At 50.2% G+C, this 27538-nt stretch overlaps 1 protein-coding gene across 2 annotated transcripts; it reads right to left on the bottom strand.

The window, feature by feature from the left end:
• Positions 1–741: 741 nt before the first annotated feature.
• On the bottom strand, positions 742–27538 carry LOC117855965 (uncharacterized). Of its 2 annotated transcripts, XM_034738370.2 has the most exons (9): positions 27380–27501; positions 26156–26216; positions 22006–22110; positions 21048–21117; positions 4889–5145; positions 4071–4187; positions 3302–3350; positions 1434–2006; positions 742–1299 (listed from the first exon to the last, which is right to left on the bottom strand). In XM_034738370.2, exons 3-8 carry the CDS (start codon positions 22093–22095, stop codon positions 1450–1452), a joined length of 1140 nt encoding a protein of 379 aa, XP_034594261.1. In that variant the 5' UTR covers positions 22096–22110; positions 26156–26216; positions 27380–27501; the 3' UTR covers positions 742–1299; positions 1434–1449. The 2 variants fall into 2 exon arrangements, with proteins under 2 accessions (XP_034594261.1, XP_034594260.1); XM_034738369.2 differs by lacking the exon at positions 26156–26216 and having other exon boundaries at positions 27380–27538.

The raw sequence follows: 27538 nt of genomic DNA, 5'->3' as shown, positions 1-27538 counted from the left end.
TCTAAAATTACGACATTGGCATTATCGAAAGACTGAAATCCATGAGAGAAACCGTAGGACCTTAAGTTCATTCTGCTCATGTATGAAAAAACTATCTTTTAGCTTATTTTCCCTTTCTAAAAAAAGTAAGAGAGGCTTTAAAAAATAATTATGCCAAGCTCTTAAAAGGTATTGTTAGTACATATCAACATATTGTTTTTTTAGCTGCACAATGCATATATATAATCAAACATGTAGAAAACAATGAACCCGAACTTATCGATATTGAATATGAAATTAAATATTTTTAATCAAAATTAAATCACGATACAAGGAATGATTAACATGAAGACATAACATTAATTCTCTAAACGTCAGTGGCAAAATAATACTCAATAATTTGTTCTGGCGTGAATATAACCTTGATTGCCACCTAGCGTTAGTAAATATGTAATCGTTGTAACTTTTGGGTTCCGTATGCACAAATTACTATTGCACTAAATTGGGCATTTTACTTAGTTGTTGAATCCTGTACTAAATTTAAAATTTCACAGGTTGTTAGACCAAACTGAACCTAACTATAAAGTTGTTGTACGGGTGTAATTACTCTTTCCGTTTAGCTGCTCTAACCGTCAACTGTGAAGGAGGATTATCCAGCCTGTGCACGTAGGCTGGTCTAAGCTGCAGTTGGTATCGGACATCGATGCATCACCAGCTAATAATGCTAATACAAGACATGAGAAATTCAGGAGTAAATCTGGATGAAGCAATATAGCATGCTTGCTAAGAATCTAAGATCACGATCAATTGTGAACTGTTTACACACACGAACGGGCAACGAATGACAAGTTAGCAGTATCGGTGTGTTTCCAGATCGGGCAGGCAGATGCAAACCAGCAGCAAAAGGAAGAATCTGGGCCTAAGCACATATAGTTGAATAACACTGAAAGGTTTGACAAACATGTGTCTATTTCTCTCTTGATTGTTCTACCTCCCGCCAATCCTATGTTTGCATAGCTTTCATCTGAGCTTGGACATTCTCTCGTCGAAGTAGAGCTGCTTGGAGCCCTGGACCTCGCAAGCACCTGCACTACACGACTGGTATGAACCTGAAGAGTAAGTCAACTAGACTAATCTTGTTAGACGAGTTTGATAACAATCAAATATATGAATGCCAGCAAGTTCGGTTGACCAATAAAGTGCAAATCTAGAAGCTGCACTGTGGTATCTAGTTGGATACTGTTCCGTGTTCACAAACAGCCAGACAGAAACTATCTGAGTCAGGGTCAGTCAATCTGTACTCTACCATCGTCCTAGCCACTGCAACCGACAAACAATGCAATAATTAAAAGGTCTGTCAACTTGTCAATTTATCTAGATTCAAATAGATATTATTTGCAGAATTAAACACTGAAGAAGGCTATCAGATACGAGATGTGCAGCAAGAGGGTTACCAGAATAAACATGAGTTCACTTGTGTGATGCATCCTCCTCGAGGAACTTCCAGGATGGCTTCGCCACTTTTGATGGAGGAGACCCCACAGATAGCAATAGACTTTCGAGTCTTCTGATTTTGTTTGCTACTTTCTCCAGTTTCATTATGGAGTAATCAACAGAATCAGGAGGTGCCTCGACTGAAATATCTCCAGATGAAGTTTTCTGTCGTTTGAGGCTGATGGGACTTGATTTACCATCCGAAAGGGCTTCTGGAGATTCACCTTGCTTGGCAATAGGACTATTTGTTTCACTTTTTATGCAGCAATGGCCATTTTGGTTGGGTGGAAGTTCCCCTTTTGAATCAGTAACCTCCTGAGGCATATTGGAAGCTCCATTCAAACATTCTGGAGATTCCTCTTTACCATGTCCTTGGTTGTTGATGAAAACTTCGTCACTGACGTTTGCCGAAAGTTTTGTGCCAGAGCCCATGGCTTCTGCAGGCAAATCAGATGGCCTATCCAAGCATTTTTGTACCTCTTCACAATCACAAGATTGCTCAATGTCCTCATCTGAGCTGCTACTTCCTGAATCTGCATTAAGATTGTGAATAAATATTATGGTGATTGCAATCAAAGGTACCAGAAGCACAATCAGGGGTACAAGCAGCTGTTTATCTACGAAAGTATAGTTCCCTCTCCAGACAAGAGCAAGACAGCGCATATCAACAGCCATTACTATACAGCCAATGAGAAATTTTAGCATGGTTAGTTGAAATATCATAGCCCTACACTAAAAGGACCATAACATTAAATGTTCCATGAATTGTATTTGAAGTATCTGTGTCGAACAGCCACATAGAATATTACAATACAGCTTGCTTATTGAAGGGCTTTAACTAGTATGAATCTTCATATAATGGTAGTGCAATCTCTTATCTGACATAAAGGAAATACCATGCCTATCTATTTATTCAGTAATTGTTTACTTTCAAAAGCATGGCAAACAGAAATAAGATGTGCCGGTGGCAGCACCAGTGCTGGAGAGGGAGTTTTGAACGATGGCACTATAGTTACAAAATTTGCACACCAAATGATTTATCCACAGAAAGCAGTTGAAATTGGTACACTTCCAGTCCCTATTACTTTCCTGTTCATGTCGTAGCTATAATAACTCAAAATAATTAATACTAGAAACTAGACAAAAGAAAGGATCTGTTTGCCATTCTTTTCTTTTTGCACTGGGTAGGTCAATACAGTTCTTGCAGATTTTTCAAAGGTGATACAAACCCCTTTATTCAAGAGAAGCATTGTTGGGTTGCAATTGCACTTCCCCTACATAGTACCCATATATAAAGATCCATTCAACAATATATGAAGGGAAGTTCATCTCTAGGGCACTAAAAGCATGTGCCTGTCTCCAGGTCACTTTACGTTCAATTTTGGCTATCAGTACACTGATTTTGTCTCCAGGACACTGGGGGGTGGGGTGGGGGGGGGGGGGTGGGGATCAGCTTCAAATCTCATTATTGTTTTCTCCATGCACAGGTTATAATCCATCCTGATTTTTTTGCAAAATGATGCAATGTTCTATTTCCCATGAGCATGATTTTTGTTTACAAACTCCATGATGGTCTTTAACCTTCCTCTGGTGTCCTGAAGATAAAACCATAAATCCGCAGTGTCCTACAGCCAAACTCGAACATAACGGTATCCAAGGGACAAAGCCACATTCCTGTAGTGTCCTATAGACAAAAATTACCCATACATGAATGATACTGCAGCAGTATGTTGCGTGAAGATGTCGAAACTGAATAGAGTAGCAGGCTCGTTATAGAAATGTACCCAAAGACATACTAGAGTACAAGAAATCGGAAGATTATTAGTACCTGTGCTCTGTATAATCAACTGGGCGGTATACCAGGACTTTCCATTTCCCTGAACAAATAAATAAATGGTAATTAATACAATCTTTTTTAAAACTAATTAGTTAGTCAATCTATGAAACCATTAAGGAGTGTACTTTTTTTGTTTGTCTTAGGGAACTTGCTAATTGGGTAACTGTGTCTGCAACAAAAATCATATTGGAGCTTTGTTAGGTCGATGATCGAGTAGGACCACTTTTGGACTGACAACACTATTATAGATGATAATCAAATAATTAACTGATAGCAATCTATCCAAGCAAGAAAAAGAATATTTATTTGCTCAAACTAATTAACTTGCAACTTATGTACACAGAAACAAAATCATAATTACGACAAGGATCACGATCATAGGCAGGTAGGGTCATTTTAGATTGACATATGAATAGAATAGGATGGTAAATACAATATTGTGCACTCAGAGACTTCTAGCATTTTGCAACATTAATGACATGATTGTAGCAGCTTCATAGCTCCTATCGCAGATCAACATGATCCGGGAGGACCATAGAATTGCAAGACCCTTGCAACAAGGGATCAAAATCCAGACAAACTTTTTAATTATTGAGGAACTCACTTAGGTACTCCATTCACTCTCAAATACATGACACCCAAGAATGTGTAAAATCAAACTTTAATGTAAAAACCCAAACTTTTCTATATTAATTATGTTTATATGACAAAATTACAAAAAATATGATGTACTAAGAGCACTTCATTGTGTAATAATTACCTGTGAAAGAGGCACGCTCCAACTTTTTCCAAGGGACCAATCAAGGGCTGGTCTCAGATCCTTACAATAAGCATCATAGTATCCACCTTCACCAATTGGCTCTTCATGCAAAGCTATCTGAAGACAAAAGCCAAGTAGAAATAGCTCAATGTATCTTTTATTGAAATACATTAACTGTGAATCGAAATAATCACCAAATGATCATGCATATTCCTTGTAATAAGTAGTGATGCAATTAGAAGACAGATAAGTCCTTTATTCCAACAAGATACAGACAATATTTACTGTTAAGGGAAACCCTAGACTATACCCATTCGCTTTTACCCTTAACATTCACATCAACAAATCAAACTGCCTTATTCAGGAACCACCAAGTGGCACCTAGTCCCAAACGTTAGTGGAACACTGAGTTGCATTTTTCTGAGGAAGTGATTTCAAGTTTTATAAGCTTTCAAGAGATGCCTAAAACATGGATGAAGTATAGCATTAGCTGACTAAAAAGACAAAAGTTTTGCACTCTTTAAAGACTACACACATCTCTGAAATTATTTGTTAAGTACAATAATCATTACAACTTTAATAATCATTGTTTGCAAATTACTCATATTCCTACCATTCTCACATGGTTCCGTAAACATACCAAGAAAAAAAAAGAATACTGTGTGCATGCATAGCCAACATATGCAACAAACAAGAATAATATGATGCTGTAGAATATTGGCCAAAAAAGAGTGAAATTTGATAGTGCAGCATGTTTATGCTAATTGCTATCTTTCAGAAAAAATGGACGTAATTCGACTATGTGAAAGCGTAATTACCTTAACTTTGTCATCACCAAGTAACTCAACAATCTTCCCGGTCCAGTAACAATCAGTATACCACCATTCCACCAAGTCACCTACTTTCCATGGACTGCTGACAATTGCTACAACATTGGCCTTTGGGAGCTCTTTAGGTTTTTCATGCTCCAGGTACCACTGTGGAAAGGTAGGTCTTACCATGATCATCCTACTCTCACTTGATTTCCGCTTACGGCTACCTGGTGGAACTTTGTATAGCCGAGTCCATGTCTTCTCTATCAAAGGAAAAAGGAACACGTAAGCTGTGAAAACTACTGTACACAGTCTAACTGCTTTCTGATACACTGGAGCTACTTGGGCTTTGACTCTTTTTTGTTAGCTTGAAATACATCATGGCCCCTGTTATATGATAGACTAAGTCATGTGTGTGTTGGGTGTGCTATCTATCTATCAATGTGCCTGTGTGCACCTTATCTCCTTAGATGCTCTTTAGATGCTTTACTTAGCTTCTAAGCCACCTACCCATGGTTGGCCTATATGTACCCCAAAACCCCTCTGTCGGAGTGTCAATGGAAAAGATCAATTTGGGCCGAATATTGGTATTAGCCTAATTCTTTCCCTACCACCCCTCCTCTCTCTCCTTTCTCCCGTGCTCCTCTGTTTATGCCCGTGCACCCGAGCGCCAACCCTAGCCCGCGGTGGGCCCACCAGGCGGCGGCGGCGGCGGCGAGCCTCTCCGGCCAGATCCAGCCGGCGGGGTCCTTTCTCCACCTGTCCCGCGCACGGATCAGGTGCCGGCAACTCGAATCCTCGAGCGGCGGCGCGCGAGGCGCGCAAGCGGCAGACGCGGGCGGTGGTGCGGAGTAGTGGCGGCTGCTGCTCAGGCTCGGCACGGCTCGGCTTGTGGACGGGTGGCGGCGCGAGCAGGAGGCGCGTGCGGGTAGTGCGGCGGATGAGGGCAGCTTGTGGACGAGGACTTCTTGCCCGACCGGCTCTCCTTCACCTTCTCAATGGGTACGGGTGGCGCCGGCGTGCAAGGTGCAAGCGGCGCCGGCCCCGCGGACGATGCGGCTCTGGTGGTCAGCACACCAACGCCGGCCAGTGTGGTGCCGGCACTCCCGGCCAGCTCCAAGGGCTCCACCCAAAGTTCCTCCCACCGCTCAGCCACGAGCAGTGTGCGATGCCGCAGGGTGGCAGCCGAGGAGGAGGAGCAGTGTGAGGAGGCGGCGGCGGCGCGCCGTGTTGGGGATAGATCCCCAGTACCCGCAAGGAAGGAAGAAGACGGACTCCTACTATGATTCCTCTGTAATCGTACTAGGACTCATACCATGTAATCCTAATAGGACTCCTACCTTGTAACTGATTAGTAATCCCGCCCCCTGAGTATATAAAGGAGGGTAAGGGTCCCTAGATCGGTAGGCGAAGACCTCATATAACCACAACAGAGAACCAAATCCTCAACACCAAACAACACCCAAGCGCGGGGCGCAATATACAACACCCCAAACAGAACGTAGGGTATTACGCTACTCTGGCGGCCCGAACCTGTATAAATCCGTGTCTTGTGTCGTCGCTTTTGCCTTCGAGTTCCAGGTCTGGCGATCCCCCACCAACCAATCTACTATCTCAGGATACCCCTCAGTAGGTTGCCGGGTATAAAACACCGACATTTGGCGCATCAGGTAGAAGTGATCGTCGAGATCATCGGGCAAGCTTGAAGGACCTCATCATCAAGATCAATCTACTCGACAACAAGCAAGTCGCCCAGTCGGAGTTCCAAGCAAACAAATCTACATCAAGACAGAGTTGATGCGCTCTGCGTTCCAATCGAAGACCGAGTCGGTTTCCGCCGCAGGCTGCTGCATACGGCTCGTTGATCAAGTCACGCGCATATTGAGGCAAATAATCAAGTCGCCGACGACTGCTACGACTACTCGTCTCGACAAGAAAACTAGTCGAGGACGGTCTACTTCGACTACTCGTCTCGACTAGAAAACTAGTCGAGGGCGGGTTCCACGTGATCACCAACTAGTCGGAATCGACTCTGACTAGTTGGCTTCATCAACAATCGACACAGCTTCGTCGACAATCGTCCACGAATCAAGCTTAGTCACTTTTTTAATTATTTTCTATAAATTTTCCGACTTGTTTCCGCGTGCAGGACAACACGTCGACTACTTATTTGTGTACGCCTCTCAACAGGAATTACCCTCCAAAGCTACACTTTGTTAATTATACCTGGGGCATGTTGACCGACAGCAATGGGCTTGGTACACCGAATTACGGAGGCTATCGCCACGGGTTTTGGTGCACCGAGTTCCGTAAGCTCCGCCACAGGCTTGGTACACCGAATTAGGAGGCTCTGCCACAAAGTTTGGTGCACTGAGTGCTGGAGGCTCGCAACGGCTACCCCCTAAGGAGGCGCAAATCCTATGCACGGCAACACGCGCTCTTCTCGCCAAAAGGCAGAAAAGTCTCAACAACTACTTTAAGCGCAATCGCGCTCTCTTTTTGTCGCAATGCCGACTAATTATTTTAAATGTCTTCTCTTAGTGGTCGCCAATATCCTTGACAGAACACGCCTTAATTCGTGATAGCCTCGGATCTTCTGTCATGCCTAAACGCTAGAACGCGAGACAAAGATGTCCGTAGCAGCAGTGCCATTACGCGTACACGAGACAAAGATCTCACACGCAATAGCAATGGCTAAACAACGACTGAGAGCCTAAACATAATAGGCTAACTACTCGAGAGAAATATGACCAAAACAAGAGCATGACACACAACATTTATATTACATTCATCATTGAATAAATTTCAGTAGTTTCAATATTCTACAATATGCTACATAATGTATGCATAATTTTTTTTTCCGATCAAGCTTTGACGACGACTCCACAAGACGCTTAGAGTACCTATAATGGCTCCACTAGCTCCCAAACTCGGGGGCTAAGAGCCAATTATTATTCGGAATATCTCCAGTAGCTCAGCTAACTTCCAAGCTCAGGGGCTAAAGCGCCAATTACTACTCGGAATACCTCCGGTAGCTCCGGTAGCTCTAAAACTCAGGATAAGCGCCAATACCTACTCGACGTGGCTCTTATGGCTCACCTGGCGCATAAGCTCGGTGACTGGACGTCGCAAAACTACTCGGATGATTTGTGTGAAGACTAAAGACCCTTGGATTTATTAATTAATCATTCCAAGGCTTAAGGCTGATAAGCTACACCCAACAATTAAATTTTTCAAGATGAAAGAAGAAGATTCAAGATTTTATTGATCCTCAGCCTGATTCTTCGATTCAACCTAAGGCTCGGGGACTACTCCATATGAAGTGCGACTTCCGTCGCCCTCTATATCACATTCCAAAGATGAAGATTACAAAATCAAGACGATCAAGGGCTTAGAGCACACCATAACCTCACGGCAGCTTTGAGTAACTTTGAAGATTCAGGCAGACAAACTACTCAAAAAGCACCAAAACTAATCGGCGAGGATCTGAAAAGTATTAGGCTACTGCATTCGACTATGAAAAGCTCGAGGGCTTGTCGGGGATAGATCCCCAGTACCCGTAAGGAAAAAAGAAGACGGACTCCTACTAGGATTCCTCTATAATCCTACTAAGACTCATACCATTTAATTCTACTAGGACTCCTACCTTATAAATGACTAGTAATCCCAACCCCTGAGTATATAAAGGAGGGCAGGGGTCCCTAGATCAGTGGGTGAAGATCTCATAGAACCACAACAAAGGTTCAAATCTTCAACACCAAACAACACCCAAGCGCAGAGCGCAATATACAACACACCAAACAGGACATAGGGTATTACGCCACTCTGGCAGCCCGAACCTGTATAAATCTGTGTCTTGTGTCCTCGCTTTTACCTTCGAGTTTCAGGTCCGACGATCCCCCACCAACCAATCTACTAGGTCGGTATATCCCTCGGTAGGTTGCCAGGTATAAAATACCGACACGCCAGGAGGAGGAGCGGCGCATTCGGCCAAGGAGGAGGCAGCAGCAGAGCGGCAGGGGGCACGGCATGCGGCTGCTGCACGGAAGGAGTAGGAGGAGCGGCAGGCGGAGGCCGCGAGGAGAGAGGGCTAGCGGCGCGCAGCGGCGTGACGCGACGCCTAGTTGCGGGAGGTGGCTGCGGCTCGCGCAGCACGCGCAGCGGCCATGGAGACCGCGGCGGCGCGGGCAGCCGAGGCAGCCTGCCTCGCCGCAGGAGGCACAGGCGGCAGCGGCCGCTACCTAGCGGCGCCTAGAGGCGAACCGGCTGCGTGACGAGGCGAAGGCGACGCGCGAGATGGCGCAGCGCGACCAGGAGGAGCTGAGACGCACGACGCAGGGCGGTCGTCCCGAGCCGGAGGTGGACCGATGGGTCCAGGACTCGTGTCGAGGCACGAAAGGCGGGCGTCCTCGGAGCAAGAGGAGCTCCGTCCACGAGTCCAGCCTTGACTCCAACTACGACTCCGATCTCGACTCCGAGCACCGAACCCCAAGGACGTGAAGACCATCATCCGGGAGTCCGTCGGCAGCACACAGTGGCCTATGTTGACGAAGGCCAACTACATGGAGTGGTCCTAGATGATGAAGGTGAAGCTCCAGGTGCGGGAGATGTGGGACGCGGTCCAGGACCGGCAAGCACTTGAGGCATTGCTCGCCGCGGTCCCGATGGAGATGGCGGCGAACCTCTCGGGGAAGAGGACTGCCAAGGCCGTCTGGGATGCTATCGTTGCGGCCCGAGTTGGCAGCGACCACGCCCGCAAGTCCACTCTGCAGAAGCTTCGGCAGGAGTGGGATCGTCTGGCTTTCGAGCGGGGCGAGGACGTCGACGACTTCGCCCTCCGCCTCTCCAGCCTGATGCAGCGGCTGGAGCGGTACAGCGATGACGAGATCAACGAGGAAAAAGCCATTGCGAAGTTCCTGCGCGTTGTTCCGAAGAAGTACTTGCAGCTCGCTATCTCCATAGAGATGTTGCTCGACCTCTCAGCGTTGTCGATTGAGGAGCTGACGGGGCGACTCAAGGCGATCATGACCGCGAGGAGCTGACGTCTGGCGAGCTCATCACCATCAGCAGCAAGCTCCACCTCACTGAGGAGCAGTGGCTCGCTCGCCAGAGGGATCGGAAGACGGGGGAGCTTCTTCCTCACAGGCGGCCACAAGCGCAGCAAGCCGCGCAAGGCGCCCAAGGCGCGAGGAGGCGCCTAGGGTGGTGCCACTGGCGAGCGCAAGCCGGCACGAGACAAGTGCCACAACTGTGGCAGGACTGTCCACTAGGCCAGGGAGTGTCGCCAGCCAAGGCGTGGCCAGGCCCACGTCGCGCAGGGTGCGGCGGAGGAGCCGGCTCTGTTCTTAGCTCACTGGAGCATCGAGCTTCTTCCAGTAGCGGCGGCCGCGACGGCTCTCCTCCACCTCGATGAGCTGCGCGCGCACGTCTTCCTCGACGACGGTACCAGCGACGACAAGATCGATGGCTGGTTCCTCAACAGTGGTGCCACGCACCACATGACCGTGCGCAGGGAATACTTCTCCGACCTGAACGTCGACGTACGCGGCTCCGTCAAGTTCGGCAACTCTTCGGCCGTGGACATCAAGGGCATCGGCTCTGTCGTTCTCGTCGCCAAGACTGGCGAGCACCGATTCCTCACTGGAGTCTTCTACATCCCCACGCTGAGAAACTCGATCATTAGCCTTGGGCAGCTGGATGAGAGTGGCTCGCGCGTGGAGATCAACGGCGGAGTGCTCCGTATCTGGGATCGACAACAGCGCCTGCTCGCCAAGGTGGAGAGAGGGAGCAACCGCCTTTACGTCCTCTACACGGAGGTTGCGTAGCCCCTATGCCTTGCTGCTCGCCGTGACGACAAGGCTTGGCGGTGGCACGAGCTTTTTGAGCACCTCTACTTCGAGGCCCTGAAACGGCTCAGCACTAAGGAGATGGTGCGGGGCATGCTGTGCGTCGACCATGTGGAGCAGCTCTGCGACACTTGCGTCATGATGAAACAGAAGCGACGCCCTTTCCCTCGCTAGGCGAGCTTCCGAGCCAAAGAGCGGCTCGAGCTCATGCACGGCGACCTATGCGAGCCAGTGACGCCAGCTACACCTGGAGGGCGGTGCTACTTCCTACTACTCGTCGACGACGTCTCCCGGTACATGTGGGTGGTCCTCCTCGACACCAAGAGAGCTGCTGCAAACGCCATCAAGCACGCTCAAGCTGCTGCAGAGAACGAGTGCAGCCGCAAGCTGCGCCATGCTGCGCACCGACAACGGCAGCGAGTTCACAGCGGCTGAGTTCGTGTCGTACTGCGCCAACAAGGGGATCCAGCGCCACTACCCTGCGCCGTACACCCCGCAGCAGAACAGCATCGTCGAGCGGCGCAACCAGACGGTGGTGGCCATGGCCCGAGCCCTCCTCAAGCAGAGGGGGATGCCGGCCATCTTCTGGGAGATGTAGTGCTAACGACCGTCCACATCCTCAACCGCTCGCCCACCAAGGCCCTCGACGGTATGACACCATACGAGGCTTGGCATGAGAGCAAGCCGGCGGTCGCTCACCTCCACGTCTTCGGCTGCCTCGTGTACGTCAAGGAGCTGAGCCACGTCGGCAAGCTCGACGACAAGAGCACCCCAGGGGTGTTCATCGGTTACGCTGAGGGGGTGAAGACCTACCGTATCCTCGACCCGAAGACACAGTGTGTGTGCGCAGCGCGCGACGTTGTGTTCGATGAAGGGCGAGGTTGGGCGTGGAGCAAGATGGTGAATGACGGCTCGACTCTGACGTACAACGACTTCACCATCGACTACGTCCACTTCGAGGGAGCTGGAGGAGTGGGCATCTCTTCTTCGCCGAGCATGCCTACCTCAGTCCCCAGCTCTCCACCGACTCCGGCGAGTACTACTCTGGCTGCGACGAGCTCTCCACCGCCACCACCACAGCCGGCCACGCCACTCTCCTGCGCCGGCAGCTACCTCTCCGGGCATGCCTGCACCAGCACCAGCTCACGACGAGCACAGCCCGGTGGAGTTCGCCACTCCGCTCTCTCACGACGAGGACCGCGTCGACGCGTACCACGACGGCGAGCCTCTGAGGTATCGCACCATGGAGGACATTCTCGACGACCAGCTGGTGCCGGGACTGGTGCCTCATGACTTGGAGGTGGAGCTACACCTCGCGTACGACGACGGTGAGCCTCGCTCCTTCGCTGAGGCTGAGGAACACGCAGCATGGCGCGCCGCGATGAAGCTGGAGATAGAAGCTGTTGAGAGGAACCGAAATTGGGAACTAGCTAATCTTACTGCCGATCACCGCGCGATCACCCTTAAGTGGGTGTACAAGCTGAAGAAGGATGAAGCTGGTGCTATTGTCAAGCACAAGGCTCGTTTGGTGGCAAACGGGTTTGTGCAACAGATAATGGATAAGTCTTTGTTTAGTCTTTGTGGGGCTGCAGTTTGTGGGGCTGCAGCACTTGGTTTGTACTATGGCTACAGCTTGTGGGGCTGCAAGGTCTTGATCTTTGTGGGGCTGCAGCACTAGGACAACATCTACGCATCTAGGACAGCACTAGGACAGCATCTAGGACAGCATTAGGGTAGCATCTTAGACTAGCATCTAGCATATGCTTGGCTGCCCACCAGCCTATATATATGTATCCCCAACCCCTTGGTTGGCCATGGCATTGTATGAGAAGAAAATCAGAAAATTGCCCCAACTCCTAGCGTCATCCTCTCGATGAGAGTAACAGTTCAGCTACTAACAATTGGTATCAGAGCCGTAATATCCCGTAGTTTGAACATCTCCTGCTCACATCATTCCCCAACCACCCTTCGTCCCCAGCCGGTAGCAGAAACACCGGTTGTGCCTGCTCACTCCCCTCCCTCTGCGCAGACGAGCAGCAGCTCGTCGGAAGCCACCTCTTCCCCACGCAGCAGCCCCCGGAGGCGCGCTATGTTCGCAGGACAGTCTCAGCACTCGGTCACCTCGAGCGCGCGGCGTCAGCAGGAGGCCGAGTTCGCAACGGTAGAGGAGCGCGAGCAAGTGGCGGCAGAGGCCGCTGCGACGGCGGCAAGGGCGTCAAGGCTAGCGGCAGCGGAGCTGGCAACAGCGAGGGCGGAAGCGGAAGCAGCGGAGGCAGCAGCAGAGTTCGAGGCCCTACGCGGCGGTAGCGTCGGCAGCTCTATCTTTGCCGACGACAGCACCGACGTAGAGCTCGAGCTGGCGAGGGAGGCGGCGCGAGAGCGGACGACGCAATGGGCAACCGCGCAGTCCCGCGGGCACGGTGGCGGCAGCCTAGACGGGCGTTTACGCGCCGGCGGCGCTCCTAGTAGGGGCGCACGCGACGACCGCACTCCTGGCGGATGTGGCGATCGCGACTCCCAGTGTGACTCGCGCATCGACCCCGCGCTGGAGGTCCGGCGGTTGCGGGAGAGGGCTACCCAGCTGGAGGCGGAGATGGAGTTCAACCGGAGGCGCAGCGGCCGGGTTGATGGAGAGCGCGGCCTTTATAGGTAGCGCGGCTCTCCCTCCCCGGACCGGTGCCATGGTCACCACGGGGCCCTAGCTGTTGTCAGGGATGTCGGCTCCGGTGGTGGGTGGCCTACCCTCACCAAGACTAACTACGTCGAGTGGGCCGCGGTGATGAGGGTGAGGCTCCAGGTGCGGCACATGTGGGAGGCAGTCCGGTACGGCCACGTCGACTACGATGAGGATCGACGGGCGCTGGATGCCTTCATCGCCGCAGTCCCGACCGAGATGCAGTTCTCGCTTTCCAAGAAGCGGACTACCAAGGAGGCCTAGGATGCCATTGCTGCAGCACGCATCGGTAGCGACCGCGCCCGCAAATCCACACTGCAGGCACTTTGCAAGGGGTGGGAGAACCTGACCTTCAAGCCAGGTGAGGACGTCAATGATTTTGCTCTCCGTCTCAACACTCTGTTGCAGAAGATGGTGCAGTACGACGACGACACCTACGACAAGGAGAGAGCTGTTGAGAAGCTCCTCCGTTGCGTTCCCGAGAAGTACAAGCAGATCGCTCGCTCGATCGAGTCTCTCTTGGACCTCTCAAGGATGTCAATCGAGGAGGCGATAAGTTGCCTCAAGGTCGTCGACAGCGACGAGCCATCGCCTCCCTCAAAGCCTGTCATCATTGGCGGGGAGCTCCATTTCACTCAGGAGCAGTGGGAGGATCGGAAGAAGGGAGCCTTCTCCCTCGACAGGCGGCCGCAGGCGCGGCAAGCCGCGCAGGGCGCCCAAGGCGCGAGGAGGCGCCCAGGGTGGTGCCGGCGGCGCGCGAGGAGGCGCCCAGGGTGGTGCCGCCGGCGAGCGCAGGCCAGCACGAGACAACGCGTGCCGCAACTGTAGCAGGCTTGGCCATTGGGCCAAGGACTGTCGGCAACCTAGACACGGCCAGGTTCACGTCGCACTGGCAGAGGAGGAGGAGCCGGCTCTGCTCCTGGCACACGCAAGCATCGAGCTACCTCCAGCGGCATCAGCCGTAGCGGCTCTCCTCCACCTTGACGAGCTCTCAGCATGCGCCTTCCTCAGCGACGGCTCCAGCAACGGCAAGTTTGATGGGTGGTGCCTCGACACCGGCACCACCCAACACATGACCGGTCGACGGAAGTTCTTCACCGAGCTTGACTCTAGCGTCCAAGGCACCGTCAAGTTTGGGGATGCCTCCGGCGTGGAGATCAAGGGCGTCGGCTCCATCATCTTCACCGCCGAGTCTGGAGAGCACAGGCTGCTCGCCGGAGTGTACTACATTCCCGCGTTGAGGAACTCTATCATCAGCTTGGGACAGCTGGATGAGAACGGTTCGCGCGTGGAGGTCAAGGACAGAGTCATGAGGATTTGTGATCGCCATTGTCACCTTCTTGCCAAGGTAATCCTCTGCCTCACTGCTCGTCAGGATGACGAGGCGTGGCAGTGGCACGAGCGCTTTGGGCACCTTCACTTCGAGGCCATGAAGCGGCTCAATGCCAAGGAGATGGTGCGAGGCCTGCCACGCCTTGACCAAGTGGAGCAGTTCTGCGACGTCTGTGTGTTGACAAAGCAGAGGCGGCTCCCCTTTCCCCAGCAGGCGAGCTTTCGAGCCAAGGAGCGGCTCGAGCTCGTGCGCGGGGACTTGTGTGGCCCGGTAACACCGGCCACACCGGGAAGACGACGCTACTTCCTGCTGCTTGTCGACGACCTCTCCCGCTATATGTGGGTGGTGGTCCTCAGCAGCAAAGGAGAGGCTGTGGACGCCATCAGGCGCGCGCAGGCTGCTGTGGAGGCGGAGTGCGGCCGCAAGCTGCGCGTGCTGCGCACCGACAACGGCGGCGAATTCGCGGCGGTTGAATTCGCGTCGTACCGCGCTGGTGAGGGCATTCAGCGCCACTACTCCGCGCCGTACAGCTCGCAGCAGAACGGCATCGTCGAGCAGCGCAACCAGACGGTTGTGGGGATGGCTCGGGCCTTCCTCAAGCAGAGGGGGATGCCGGCTGCTTTCTAGGGAGAGGCGGTGGTGACGGCTGTCTACATCCTCAACCGCTCGCCCACCAAGGCGCTCGATGGCAGGGCGCCGCACGAGGCTTGGCATGGGCGTAAGCCGGCGGTGTCCCACCTGCGGGTCTTTGGCTACCTCGCGTTCGCCAAGGAGCTTGGCCACATCGGCAAGCTCGACGACAGGAGCACTCCGGGAGTGCCCATCGGCTACGCGGAGGGCTCGAAGGCCTACCGCATTCTCGACCCGGAGACACAATGTGTGCGCACGGCGCGCGACGTTGTGTTCAACGAAGGGCGAGGATGGGCGTGGGACAAGGCGGTGGACGATGGCTCGACTCCGACGTACGACGACTTCACTATCGAGTACGTCCACTTCAAGGGAGCTGGGGGAGTAGGCAGCTCTTCTTCGCCGAGCATGCCTACCCCAGTCTCGAACCTCCACCGACTCCGGCGCCAGCTACCCCGGTAGCGCCACACTCTCCAGCCACGACTCCGGCAGCGACGAGTCTCTCACCAACACCACCATAGCCGACGTCGCCACGTACTCCAGCAACGACAGCCACCCCTCCGAGCACATGTACTCCGGCACCAGCTCATGTCGGGCACAACCCGGTGGAGTTCGCTACTCCGCTCTCTCACGACGAGGAGCGCATCGACGCGTACCACGACGGCGAGCCGTTGCGGTACCGTACGATGGAGGACCTTCTCGGTGACTAGCCGGTACCGAGACTGGTGCCTCACGACCTGGAGGCGCAGTTGCACCTTGCGTGCGACGACGGCGAGCCTCAATCTTTGCATGGCACGCCGCAATGCAGTTGGAGATGGACGTGGTTGAGAAGAACCGCACCTGGAAGCTTGCTGACCTCCATCGTGTTCATCGCGCGATCACCCTTAAGTGGGTGTTCAAGCTGAAGAGGGATAAAGCTGGTGCCATCGTCAAGCACAAGGCTCGCTTGGTGGCACGCAGGTTCGTGCAGCAGGAGGAGATCGACTTCGACGATGCCTTCACCCCCGTGGCACGGATGGAGTCCGTGCGACTCCTTGCGCTGGCCGCCCAGGAAGGCTGGCGCGTTCATCACATGGACGTCAAGTCGACATTTCTTAACGGCGATTTGAAAGAGGAGGTCTACGTGCACCAGACGCCGGGTTTTGCAATCCCGGCCAGGAAGGCAAGGTGTTGCGCTTGTGCAAGACCCTCTATGGCTTGTGGTAGGCACCGAGGGCGTGGAATGCCAAGTTGGATTCCACGCTCAAAGGGATGGGCTTCGAGGCGGCCATCTACCAGCGGGGCAATGGAGGAAATGCCCTACTGGTGGGTGTCTACGTCGACGACTTGGTGATCATCGGCACCAAGGATACGGAGGTGGCGGCGTTCAAGGAAGAGATGAAGGCCACCTTCCAGATGAGTGACCTGGGGCCTCTCTCCTTCTACCTGGGGATCGAGGTACACCAGGACAACTCCGGGATCACGCTTCGACAGACCGCCTACGCCAAGCGCGTCGTAGAGCTAGCTGGGCTCACCGACTGCAACCCAGCTCTCACTCTGATGGAGGAGAGGCTGAAGCTGAGCCGCGACAGCTCGACGGAGGAGGTAGACGCTACTCAGTACCGGCATCTTGTGGGAAGCCTTCGCTACCTCGCCCACACACGGCCGGACCTAGCATTCTTCGTCGGCTCCGTCGGCTACGTCAGTCGGTTCATGCAGCGACCGACGACGGAGCGCCAGCAGGCGGTGAAGAGGATCATCCGCTACGTTGCGGGGACTCTCGACCACGGTCTCTTCTACCCGAGGTGTCCCGGGGTGGCACACTTCGTCGGGTATAGCGACAGCGACCACGCTGGCGACATCGACACCAGCAAGAGCACGAGCAGGATTCTCTTTTTCCTCAGCAAGTGCCTCGTTAGCTGGCAGTCGGTCAAACAGCAGGTGGTGGCCTTGTCCAGCTGTGAGGCTGAGTACATAGCGGCTTCCACCGCTTCAACTCAGGCGCTCTGGCTCGCTCGGCTGCTTAGTAATCTCCTCGGCAGAGACGCTGAAGCAGTGGAGCTCATGATGGACAGCAAGTCCGCTCTGGCCTTGGCAAAGAACCCCGTTTTCCATGAACGGAGCAAGCACATACGGGTGAGGTACCACTTCATCCGAGGCTGCTTGGAGGAAGGGAGCATCAAGGCAAGCTACATCAACACCAAGGATCAGCTTGCGGACCTACTCACCAAGCCCCTTGGGAGGATCAAGTTCCTTGAGCTCTGCTTCAGGACCGGGATGGTCCAACTTTCCCAAAAGACGACACACAAGACTTAGGGGGAGAATTATGGATAAGTCTTTGTTTAGTCTTTGTGGGGCTGCAGTTTGTGGGGCTGCAGCACTTGGTTTGTACTATGGCTGCAGCCCCGCAAAGACTAAACAAAGACTTATCCATCAGCAGAAGGGGGTCGACTTCGATGATGCCTTCGCTCCTGTTGCACGGATGGAGTCCGTGCGTCTCCTCCTTGCGTTGGCCACCCAAGAGGGCTGGCGCGTCCACCACATGGACGTCATGTCGGCGTTCCTCAACAGCGACTTGAAGGAGGAGGTCTACGTCCACCAGCCGCCGGGATTCGTCATCCCCAGCATGGAGGACAAGGTGTTGCACCTGCGCAAGGCCCTCTACGGCTTACGGCAGGCACCGCGAGCTTGGAATGCCAAGCTAGATTCCACCTTGAAGACTGTGGACTTCGAGCAAAACCCGCACGAGGCGGTCGTCTACCGGCGGGGCAATGGAGGCAATGCCCTGCTGGTGGGCGTCTACGTCGACGATTTGGTGATCACGAGCACCAAGGACGAGGAGGTGGAGGCATTCAAGGAAGAGATGAAGGCCGCCTTCTAGATGAGTGACTTGGGGCCTCTCTCCTTCTACCTGGGGATCGAAGCGCACCAGGACAACTCCGCCATTACACTCCGACAGACCGCCTACGCCAAGCGCGTCGCTGAGCTGGGTGGCCTCACCGACTGCAACCCGACTCTCACTCCGATGGAGGAGAGGCTCAAGCTGAGCCGCGGCAGCACGGCTGAGGAGGTGGATGCTACACAGTATCGGCGCCTTGTGGAGAGCCTTCGCTACCTAACCACACGCGGCCAGACTTGACGTTCTCTGTCGGCTACGTCAGTCGGTTCATGCAGCGATTGACGACGGAGCACCAGCAGGCCATCAAGAGGATCGTCCGCTACGTCACGGGGACTCTCGACTACGGCGTCCACTACCTGAGGTGTCCCGGGGCAGCACACTTCATCGGCTACAGTGACAGCGACCACGCCGACGACATCGACACCAGCAAGAGCACGAGCGGGATGCTCTTCTTCCTTGGCAAGTGCCTCGTCTGCTGGCAGTCGGTCAAGCAACAGGTGGTGGCCCTATCCAGCTGTGAGGCTGAGTACATCACTGCTTCTTCCGCTTCGACTCTGGCTTGCTCAGCTGCTCAGTGATCTCCTTGGCAAGGACGTTGAAGCAGTGGAGCTCAGGGTGGACAGCAAGTCTGCTCTGCCTCTAGCGAAGAATCCCATCTTCCACGAGCGAAGCAAGCACATCAGAGTGAAGTACCACTGCATCCGAGGTAGCTTGGAGGAAGGGAGTGTCAGGGCAAACTACATCAACACCAAGGATCAACTCGCCGACCTTCTTACCAAGTCACTTGGAAGGATCAAGTTCCGAGAACTTTGCTCTAGGATTAGGATGGTCCAGTTGCTGCTCAAGACACACAAGACTTAGGGGGAGATTGATAGACTAACTCATGTGTGTTGGGTGTGCTATCTATCTATCAATGTGCCTGTGTGCACCTTATCTACTTAGGCCCTGTTTGGCACGGCTCCACTCCTAAACTCCAGCAACTCCATCAAAAAATTCAGCCAAACACCCCAACTCCAAAACTCCATGGAGTTGCCAACTCCATGGAGCTGTAGTGCAAATGGAGGTGGAGTTTTGGAGCACCTCTTTTGCTGCTCCAGAAACCTCTCTTTCGAACCTTCTCGTGGAGTTGGTGGGTAATTACCCACCAATGCCACTGGTTACACAAAAAAACGTTTCATTCTATTCTCCCTTCTATTCTCCCGAGCCCCACTCGCCGCCAGAGCCCTGCCCGCCGCCGTCGCCGCCGCCCGCCGCCGCGCCCGTCGCCGCGCCCATCGCCCGCCACCGCCCGTCGCCCGCCGCCGCCCGTCGCCACCCGCCGCCGCGCCCGTTGCCCGTCGCTGCCCGCCGCCCGTCGTCGCCCGCCGCCTGTCGTCGCCCGTCGCCGCCCGTCGTCGCCCGTCGCCACCCGCCGCCCCATCGCTACCCACCCCGCCGCCCGTGGAGGGTCTCCCGTGTGCGGCACAGTGCAGTGGAAAAAGGGGAAGAAGAAGATGGGATAGAGAGGATGACAAGTGGGGCCTTAATTGGGGGGCAACAATGGCAATCCACACTGAAATCGATCTTTTTTGGAGCTGAGAGCACCCATCTAGCCAAACACCTCATTTTTGTTCTGGAGTTTTGGAGCGGAGCTGGCTCCATGTGGAGTTCTGGAGTGGAGCAGCTCCACCCGGAGTTGGAGCCATGCCAAACAGGGCCTTAGATGCTCTTCAGATGCTTTGCTTAGCTTCTAAGCCACCTACCCATGGTTGGCCTATATGTACCCCAAAACCCCTTTGTGGGAGTGTCAATGAAAAAGATCAATTTGGGCCAACATTATAATACCAGACCTCATGATTTATAGGACATTCACATTGAAATAACTAATGGAAATTACCTAGTGTTTCTATGCACGCATCCCCAATTTGAAAATTTTGTTACAACTACAAGTTACACTACTTCAGTTTTTGAAAAATTTAATGGTAAACCACCCTTTCCCACGGAGTAATAAATAGAATAAGCTTTGTACCAAGCACAATTCACATTTAGTGCTTGTTTTGTTGTTTCTTAACCTGCAGATGACCTTGAAATTTTGTATACATGAACAACATCACACGCACTACATGTGCGGATGAATTGAACCTTGAAATTTTGTATGCATTAACAACGTCACATGCACTGCATGTAAGAAACTAAGAATTTAGGATTTCTCTGAAAGAAGGGCATCGTGTATTTTAAGAAACAGGAGTTGTGTAGTTGAACATAGAAAATGTCATCCAAGATAGTACCAAACTATTTTTTCTTCTTTTTTTCATTTTTTTGAGGTGATAAGGCAAATGCACGCACACACCACACCACTACCTCAAATGCACCATACACACAAATGCACACACACACAAGTGCATCCCCTAGCAAATGCCTGGAAATAGAGGCTGGGCAGTACTTGGCAATTGGCATAATCATAAGTCATAACCCCAGGAATTCACCAACCCAATGTGAGGTGGTTCTCAATAGCAACAAACACCTAGAATTGGATGCTGAGGCCAAGTAATGGTGCTTGTTATTTGCAATGCATATCCAGCAGTGTACAAATTACGAGCTAAACCACAACTCAGCTAAAACAAAAAAAAATAGGAAAAACTGTGCATTAAAGATCATGCTAAATCTTTTTATACAAAGCATGACAAAGAACACAAACAAAATGGATATCCCAGCTCAAGGTAGCATACCAAATGAAAATTTTGTAAGTCCTAATGACCTTACCATCATATACTGCTAGATCCTCAGAAAAAGTTAAACAGCAGGCCAAGGTAGAAAGAATTGCTTACTTTCATCTGGAAAGTCGAGATACTCCAAAAGACACTCCAGATGACCTTGCCTTATACACATAAGGCTTATCTGAAAAGAATAGTTCAATACTTTTAGTCTGGCAAAAAAAAGTCCATTTTTCTACCCCAGCTATCCTGTTCGCACACTTCAATCGACGGAAAACTCCATGTTACACCCCCAGCTATCCTGTTCGTGCACTTAAATCCCCCAACCACCACCACCATCTTGTCGCATTTTCAATAGTAAAATAAATTGGCAGCCCCTAAACATGTCCCGTTGAATCATCTAGACACATCACTCTGAAAACATATTAGGCCCTTTAACATGAGTGGTTCATGATAGATCCAAACAAGATTGGTTAGGATCTACCCACATCTGCAGCATGCATTGTGCTAGCATGGAACCTGGCATAAGCGCCTTGATATTGCAAAAGCATAGTGCACGCAACACGCAGGCATGCCCAATCAGACAACAATAAGAGAGGCCAGGGTTATGGAGTCAGAACAAGAGCGTCAAGTGTGGAACCCAGCATTTTTGCTTTGCAATTTTTACTAACATGCCACAATGCCAACCTGACATCAGACAACAGGAGAAGCCAGACCTGTGGAGGAGAAAAAGGGTGTCGAAAAGGCCTTGAAGAGACTATCAAAGATAAGCATGTGGCACAAGCTAAGAGAAGCAAGGTATGGGAGCGCGGTCTCGGCAGCACTCTTTCAAGAAAATGCTAAAAAGTTTTGTCTATCAAAATTTTCCACAGAAAACCCTCTTGAACCAAGAGCTGCATAAGGTTGCATAATTCATGAATCAAGATTAGTATTGGGTGACTGCTGTGGAAAGCATAAGAAAGTGTGTAGGTCAAAATTCATGGTTATAACACAAGAATCTTCCAAATGCATGGTAACTTCAAGGCATTTAAATACATGAGCACGCATGATTTCCATTGGTTACAAGGTGTACCTTACTGCGGAACCATGCACCCCTGAAACCAAGAGAGAAGGACCTTGACTCTGCTCTGTCTCCAACTTTAAAAGGCAGCATAATATCCATTTCTGGCCACCCAACCTATAGGCATACAAAATTTTACCAACAGCAAAAAATTAGTACTATCATAGGGTGCTCCAAAGCCAACCAAGACGCAGATAGCAAAAGCAACTATTAAAACAACATAATAAAAACAAATCAAATATGAGTAAACAAAAACTTTTCATATGGGCTTTTTTCTAGCCTAGCCCAGGATAAGTTATCTCTTGGACAAAGAAAAGGTCTCTGTTTTACATAAAAAAAATGGCATGAATGAGATATACCAAGAAAGTAAGAAAATAAAAGCTCCTTGATGAAGAAAGTTACCATCAGTAAATGCTAGGAACAGCAACTATAACTATGTCTACCTTCATCTGTGGTTTTTTCCACAATTCAGTGGATAGGACAAATTTGCCATCAGATGCTACCAAAAAAATTCTTGAATCTAAGCGACCGAGGGTGCTTAACATAAGGAACTCAGATGTCAGATCCACTATAACCATATAATGAGACTAGTGGCTGCAAGCACATGCAACATATCAATATGCAGGTTTTCTTATTCCGGTCACCAACATTAACTGTCCGCGGAATTATTTGAAGGTACAAGCAACAATACCTTCAGCAAATATTCATCTGATAATAGCACAACAATAATATGCCCAAAAGGAGAGCTAAACAAGAGAAGTTGTCACTATGCCTGATGCATGTGTGGAGAAGGCGTGGATGACAAGTTCATGTGATTTAAACTTGGACAGGAGAATGGCAAAGCGCCTGGCAGGGCAGCATTCGTGAGACAATGAGTTATCTTAACCTAATGTGATTGAGCGGTATTGTTAGTAATATTTACAGGGACTGGTAGTCTTTTGACCTATTTTCATGAGGTCAGCTTATTTGCCCAGGTACAATGACATGAAATATTTCCTCCGGTGACAACTTTGACAACTAGTTACTAGTATAATCCCTCCGTTCCAAATTGTAAGTCGTTTTGGCTTTTCTAGCTTCATAGCTTTTACTATGCATCTAGATACATTATGTCTAGATACATAGGAAAAACTATCTATCTAGAAAAGCCAAAACGACTTACAATTTGAAATAGAGGGAGTAACATGTAAGCAAAATATAGAAAAGTTGTACCATTCTGAAACTTCTTTTCAAGAGGAATCAAGATGAAACATTTTCAAATTCAATCAAAATACTCAAAAAGATGTTGAAGGTTCATGTTTAAATGTGTTGATTGCACTCAACCTGTGGAACCCAAAACGGGATAGAGTAACTGTCATTACATTTGAATGTCTAGACATGACAGGGACCTAGTTATAACTCAGAACCAAGTTGGGTGTTGATGCATGGACTATGATGATAATTTAGAAAACAAAAACAAGGTGATTTCAGGCACCAAAAAGTAGCAAAACTGGAAGCCTCCGTGCTCCAAATCGATGGAGCTCAAGCCCTGCCAAACAGAATCAACACCTGACACCTAAACAAATAATTAGTTGGACGTTGATCCAATTCCAAGGACTAAGGACCTGTTTGTTCTAAAAAGCAGCTTGTACTGGATTGCAGAAAGCTGAGGGTCCAAAAGCCAATGGCTGTTTGGCAATCCAGACTCTAGGTGGGTTGGATTGCTATTTCTGGATGTCAAAATTCATAATACCCTCAACTGTTTTGGGAGGCATGATTATCTTTTTGTGACACGTTTGCAACTCATTTATATAAAAGGAAAAAGTCCAAATTACCTCAAGTATAGTCAAAGTCCGGATAACCCCTAAACTATTTTTTGGTTCAATTTACCCCCTAAACTATACCATTTAGTTCAATTTACCCCACAATACAATTTATCTTTTTTGTTTCTCCATACACAATATGAATTTCAATTTAAAATTTTGCAGGGTGATAGTGGACATCATAATGCATGTCAAAAATATATATCATGAATTTTTCATCATTATTTTTCATATATTTTTTATCCCAAGAATTAATTTATTATTATATATCATATCCTATCAAAATAGTGATAAAAAAATTCATGATGTATTTTTTCTAACATGTGTTATGATGTCTGCTATCATCTCTCAAAATTGTGCATGGAGAAATAAAAAGGACAAATTGTGTTAGGGGGTAAATTGAATCAAATGGCATAGTTTAGGGGGTAAAATGGATCAGAAATAGTTTAGGGGGTAAAATGGATCAAGAAATAGTTTAGGGGGTTATCTGGACTTTGTCTATACTTGAGGGGAGTAATTTGAACTTTTTCCTAAAAAAAAGAAAAATCCATAGTTAATAAATTGCAACAAAAATGCATTATCCATAAACTTCAATCGTTGCCCATAAAAACTTGCGCTGGCCGAGCGGAGACAGCACGAGGGAACAACATGGTCAAGGCGAACCACGAGGGCATGCCATGTGTTGGTTGAGGTAGGATTGGGTGGCAAGGAGGGTGAAGTCCGGTGAGCACTTTGGTAAATTTGCATTTCACAATCCATGAAAGTGTTTAAGCTGATTGTCGGATTGTTACAATCCAGCAAAACTAGATTGTGAAATCTGATGTCAAAAGATGGGTTGTTTCCTTTAGCTAGGGAGTTAGAATCCATTGATGACCATGGAGCAAAAGGGAATGCCCAAACTCTCACCTTGAAACAAGGAGCACCAGGGATATTTAAATTTTTGCCATCCTTACGAACGGCCAGCATTCAAATGCCAGTTTTAGAATTGCTCATACACTTTTGCCACCAGAAAGAGATGGTTTCTTACATTTGTGACATTTTTGCCTGCGTGACATGCACAGTCACTCATCACTCTACCTCAGAAGCACGCCATGGCCGCCGGTTCGAGCTGGGTGAGCCACTGGCACATGGATCGCGATGGCCTTCGGTGTTGAGTCCTCTCGAACTCCTTCCTCCCTCCCATTCACGTCCTGTGGGCTGTGGAGAAGCGAAGCAGCAGATGGTGTGCGCGCTGCTCTGATTGGTGGAGGGTTTGGATTTGGAGCACGAGTGCTAGTGCTGGTGGATTGGAGGCAGCTAAAGCTGATTGTGTTGTAGGAAATTCAGAGGAGGAGAAGTGGCGTGTGGGAGCATCAAGAATTTCAGTCCTTCAGTCAGCGAAGACACCTTCATTTCATTCAGAGCATGTCGGCGACACTCTCTCAAGTCTACTGTTTTCAAATCCAACCCTTCATCACCCATCCGACAGCTCAGCAACAAGATGGCTTACATTACCTCCTAAACCGTTTTGCCAGATGTTAAACAGTGTTTAGCTATCATGCTTCTTTTAATTCACTTTGACCGAACCACTGCTATTTAGGTTCTGGTCTGGCTTGTAATAGGGTTATCAAAGGAGATGAACTCGTAAGAACCGTAGGTTAGGATAGTTTCTGTAGTTCTTTGCCGTCTCATCGTCGGCGTCTATATCGGGTACTGAACTCTTGTTTTTCCGATTCAGTTTACTGCAGAGCTAATCTTACCAATTGTTGTTTGAGTTCCTGTTATTCTCTTTTGAATACTCTACGATTCCTGCTTGGATTGTCTCTCGTTTTAGCTGTTCCTCACAATTGGTACTCAGAGCCAGTGCATCCTTGGCACGAACTCTCCTTTCCAGAGCCAAATCTCACGGATCTTGTCCGATTGGCACGATGGTTGATGGTTGCAGCTCACCTAGGTGAAAACCCACCCACCCGGATCTGTGAGGAACTCCCAAATTTTCCCAACACTAACCGTAGTATCAGTTCAGGCGAGGGTTGCAAGACAGCTGTTCTTGCGTAAAATGCCAGGAGCCAACACAGATTCCTATCCGTGGAGGCAAAGGAGGAAGGTTGCTCTATGGTTAGGGTTGCAAGGCTTGTCCTTGTGTAAAATTCCAAGACCAAAGCCGCGACCTTGGCGGCGGTAGACTGCATTTGTGAATCTTGTGGGGAGGGTTTCATCCTAAGCCGAATTCACAAGTGAGCAAGATGGTTAATGTGGGCGAAGTGGAGGAATCTTGTGGAGAAATAAACTATGCAAAAGCTGTTGAAGTTGATGGAATCAGGCGCACACTTGATTCATTCATGAAGAAACAACAGGAGCATAATGATCTCATGTCCACAAACCTTTTATGACAAAGGTTCCAATGTTAAAGGTCATGAGTTTTCTGAAGATCCTCATCCCAACCTGCAGCCACAAGATCCCAAGGTCATGGTGCACACAAATAAATCTGTACATGGAGGAACATGATCTGTGATGGCCCAAAGACAATTCTACGCACCACCTCCAGCCCAACAAGCTCATATCAATCACAACTGTGATAATGATTGGCTGAGGAAACCACAAGACTATCACCAAGACTATCAGAACTGGTCCACCCAACAAGCTTGATGGGATGATTGCCCCTGGGATGCCCAAGAGCTTGAAGCCTTTTATGCCACTGCTTCAGAAGAAATGCATAACACAAAGTATCTGCAACAAGATAATCTTGCCAGACCCCAACACAACCAACAAACCTATCATACAACCCTTTTCAAATGTACCATTTTCAACCAACAAGATACTCTCTCAAGTCTACCATTTTCAAATCCAACCCTTCATCGCCCATCTGACGGCTCAGCAACAAGATGATTTACATTACTGCGTAAACCGTTTTGCCAGATGTTAAACAGTGTTTAGCTGTAATGCTTCTTTTAATTCACTTTGACCAAACCACTGCTATTTAGGTTCTGGTCTGGCTTGTAATAGGGTTATTGAAGGAGGTGAACTCGTAAGAACCCTAGGTTAGGATAGTTTCTGTACTTCTTCACCGTCTCATAATCAGCGTCTGTATCGGGTACTGAACTCCTGTTTTTCCGATTCAGTTTACTGCAGAGCTAATCTTACCAATTGCTGTTCGAGTTCTTGTTGTTCTCTTTCGAATTCTCTACGATTCCTGCTCGGATTATCTCTCGTTTTAGCTGTTCCTCACAGGAAGATCAGCTCCTGCCTGTTGTTTTTGCCGATTGGGACAAGATAGGAGCTGAATTAATTGGAGTTGGTGCTAGATTGCTGGTTTGCTCTGCGGGGTAGATTGAGAGATAGTGGAGAGGGGTGAGCTGCTGCCTCCGATTGGAGAAGAACAGAAACAAGCCTCAGGTGGCGCGGCTCCCTTTTGTTCAGCAGGAAGAGGACAAGAGAAGGGTCGCTGCTCGGTCTGGGGGAGAGCGGGCCGGCGGCGCTGGGTCGCTAGATGGACAGCAGTCCGATTGCCCGAGGCGCACGGGGCGGGGGCTGCAGGGCGCGCAGGGACGAGCACTCGCGCGCGAAGAAGAGAGAAGAGGGGTAAGGGGCGGGGGGAGGGGACTCACCGGCGACGACGGATGTAGGGCGGCGGCCGGCGGCGCGTTGGATCAGGGGCTTCGCTCCCGTCCACGGAGGTTAGCGATGACGTCTAGGGAGACGGAGGTGGTAGGGAGGGGGCCAACGATGGCAAAGGTGTCATTTCGTTGCTTCGCCGTGCTGAACGT

Source organism: Setaria viridis, chromosome 5 (assembly GCF_005286985.2).
Source record: "Setaria viridis chromosome 5, Setaria_viridis_v4.0, whole genome shotgun sequence".
In the NCBI taxonomy this organism is placed as follows: Eukaryota; Viridiplantae; Streptophyta; class Magnoliopsida; order Poales; family Poaceae; genus Setaria; species Setaria viridis.
The sequence above is the reverse complement of the archived record's forward strand: the minus strand, read 5'-3'. Positions and strand labels throughout refer to the sequence as shown.

What these genes read in the sequence shown, in the direction of transcription:
- LOC117855965 (XM_034738369.2), bottom strand. Translation starts at nt 22,095, where the DNA reads ATGGATATTATGCTGCCTTTTAAAGTTGGAGACAGAGCAGAGTCAAGG. An exon ending in GGAGCGTGCCTCTTTCACAG is followed by an intron (nt 3,351 to 4,070) that starts GTAATTATTACA and finishes TTATTTGTTCAG; the next exon opens with GGAAATGGAAAGTCCTGGTA. An exon ending in GTTGATTATACAGAGCACAG is followed by an intron (nt 2,007 to 3,301) that starts GTACTAATAATC and finishes ATCTTAATGCAG; the next exon opens with ATTCAGGAAGTAGCAGCTCA.